Source organism: Dipodomys ordii, unplaced genomic scaffold, assembly GCF_000151885.1.
Source record: "Dipodomys ordii isolate 6190 unplaced genomic scaffold, Dord_2.0 Scaffold2396, whole genome shotgun sequence".
Taxonomy (NCBI): Eukaryota; Metazoa; Chordata; class Mammalia; order Rodentia; family Heteromyidae; genus Dipodomys; species Dipodomys ordii.
The window spans coordinates 10810-12297 of NW_012269612.1; the positions used below are offsets into that span (position 1 = coordinate 10810).

At 48.9% G+C, this 1488-nt stretch overlaps 1 protein-coding gene across 1 annotated transcript; it reads left to right on the plus strand.

Annotated features, from left to right (window-relative positions):
* The first annotated feature begins 360 nt into the window (after nucleotides 1-360).
* On the plus strand, nucleotides 361-870 carry LOC106002050 (NF-kappa-B-activating protein-like). Its single transcript, XM_013036974.1, has one exon. The coding sequence runs from the start codon at nucleotides 487-489 to the stop codon at nucleotides 868-870; it is 384 nt and encodes a 127-aa protein (XP_012892428.1). The 5' UTR covers nucleotides 361-486.
* Nucleotides 871-1488: the final 618 nt, after the last annotated feature.

Sequence of the window (1488 nt, forward strand, 5' to 3'; positions counted from 1 at the left end):
GTGGTGCCATGGCTCAAGTGTAGAGTGGTAGCCTTGAGCACAAAGAAGCTCAGGTACAACACCCAGACCCTGAGTTCAAGCCTCAGGAACGACAGAAAAATAATAATAACCATTTTGTCTATATGGCTCCTCAATGAGTTGTATCTTGTATTAATATTCGTCTTTCCCTTCAACTATTTCGAATCTGAAACTCAAAGAAAATGATCTATGCACATTGATTTGAGGAACTTCACTCGGAACCAGACAGTTCATGGTCGCAATTTGCTGACCGGACACATTTACACTGATACACACATTCCTTCTCATTGGCCAGCGCCCTCCGGCAATCTGGGGAAGGAGTTTGCCGGCGCACCCGGAACCGTCTCTAAGCTTTCTTCGGGTTTAGTCGCTTCGGTGATGCGGCTTGTAGGAGCCAAGGCAGTCCACATTCTTGGAGGGTCGTGAGTGCCACCTCCATGTCCTGCCGCGTCGGCGAAAACTGAAGTAATGTCTCCGGTGTCTCGATCCCGAAGCCCTGAGTGGGAGGCCAGTGGTTCCGGAGGAAAACGTCGCAGTTCCTCGAACAGCCCCAAGCCCAGCAAGTATGCCCGCTCCCCGCGAGGCCACCGCTCCCGTTCGCGCTCGTGTTCTCGGTCTGGTGACCGGAATGGCCTCAGCCATCATCAGAGCGGCCTCAGCCAAAGCTCCCGAAACCAGTCTTACCGCTCCCGCTCGCGCTCGCGAGAGCGCCCCTCTGCGCCACGCAGCACCCCCTTCGCTTCTGCCTCCTCGTCCACCTACTATGGCGGCTACTCGCGCCCCTACGGCAGCGACAAACCGTGGCCTAGCCTCCTGGACAAGGAAAGAGAGGAGAGCCTTCGACAGAAGTGAGTGACATCGTCGTACCTTGTCTTTTTCCAGATCCTTGTCTTGTTCCTGCCTTTGGGGTCCTCTTTATCATTCGTTCGGATTCTGATTATTCGGTTTTTTGCTCCCTGCCTAGTTTGGATCCTTGTTCGACCTTTTTTTTTTTTTTTAATCTATTAGCGACTTTTTAATTCCTTTTCTTATGTTCACTCATTCTCAAGCTCCTTCATAATGCTCTGGTTTCAGGCCATCTCATTTCCACTTTGGCTTATTAGTGGATGTGGCTGACAGCCTTAGCTCTCTACAGCTCGTACTTGGTTGTGTCATTGTAAAGGCCTAAGCTTGTTTTTCCATCTAACTGAACCAATAGAAAGGTAAAGCTTTGTTTTGATTGGTCACAGAATTAGTACCAACCACTTTGTGGGCGAGCAACCATTGCTTATTGACTAAAGGAACAGATAAGTTTGAAATAATGTGATATGTAAGTGGAATGTTTTGCAGGGGAAATGGGAAGGGCTGGAAGCCCCTTAGGGTTTAAATTGGAAATGAGTAAAGCCTTCCCTTCACACAATATTATTTGGTTATAGTGGGACAAGTCATCTGCTAAGCTGTAGATGAAATTACCTTGGGGGAAAAAGTCTA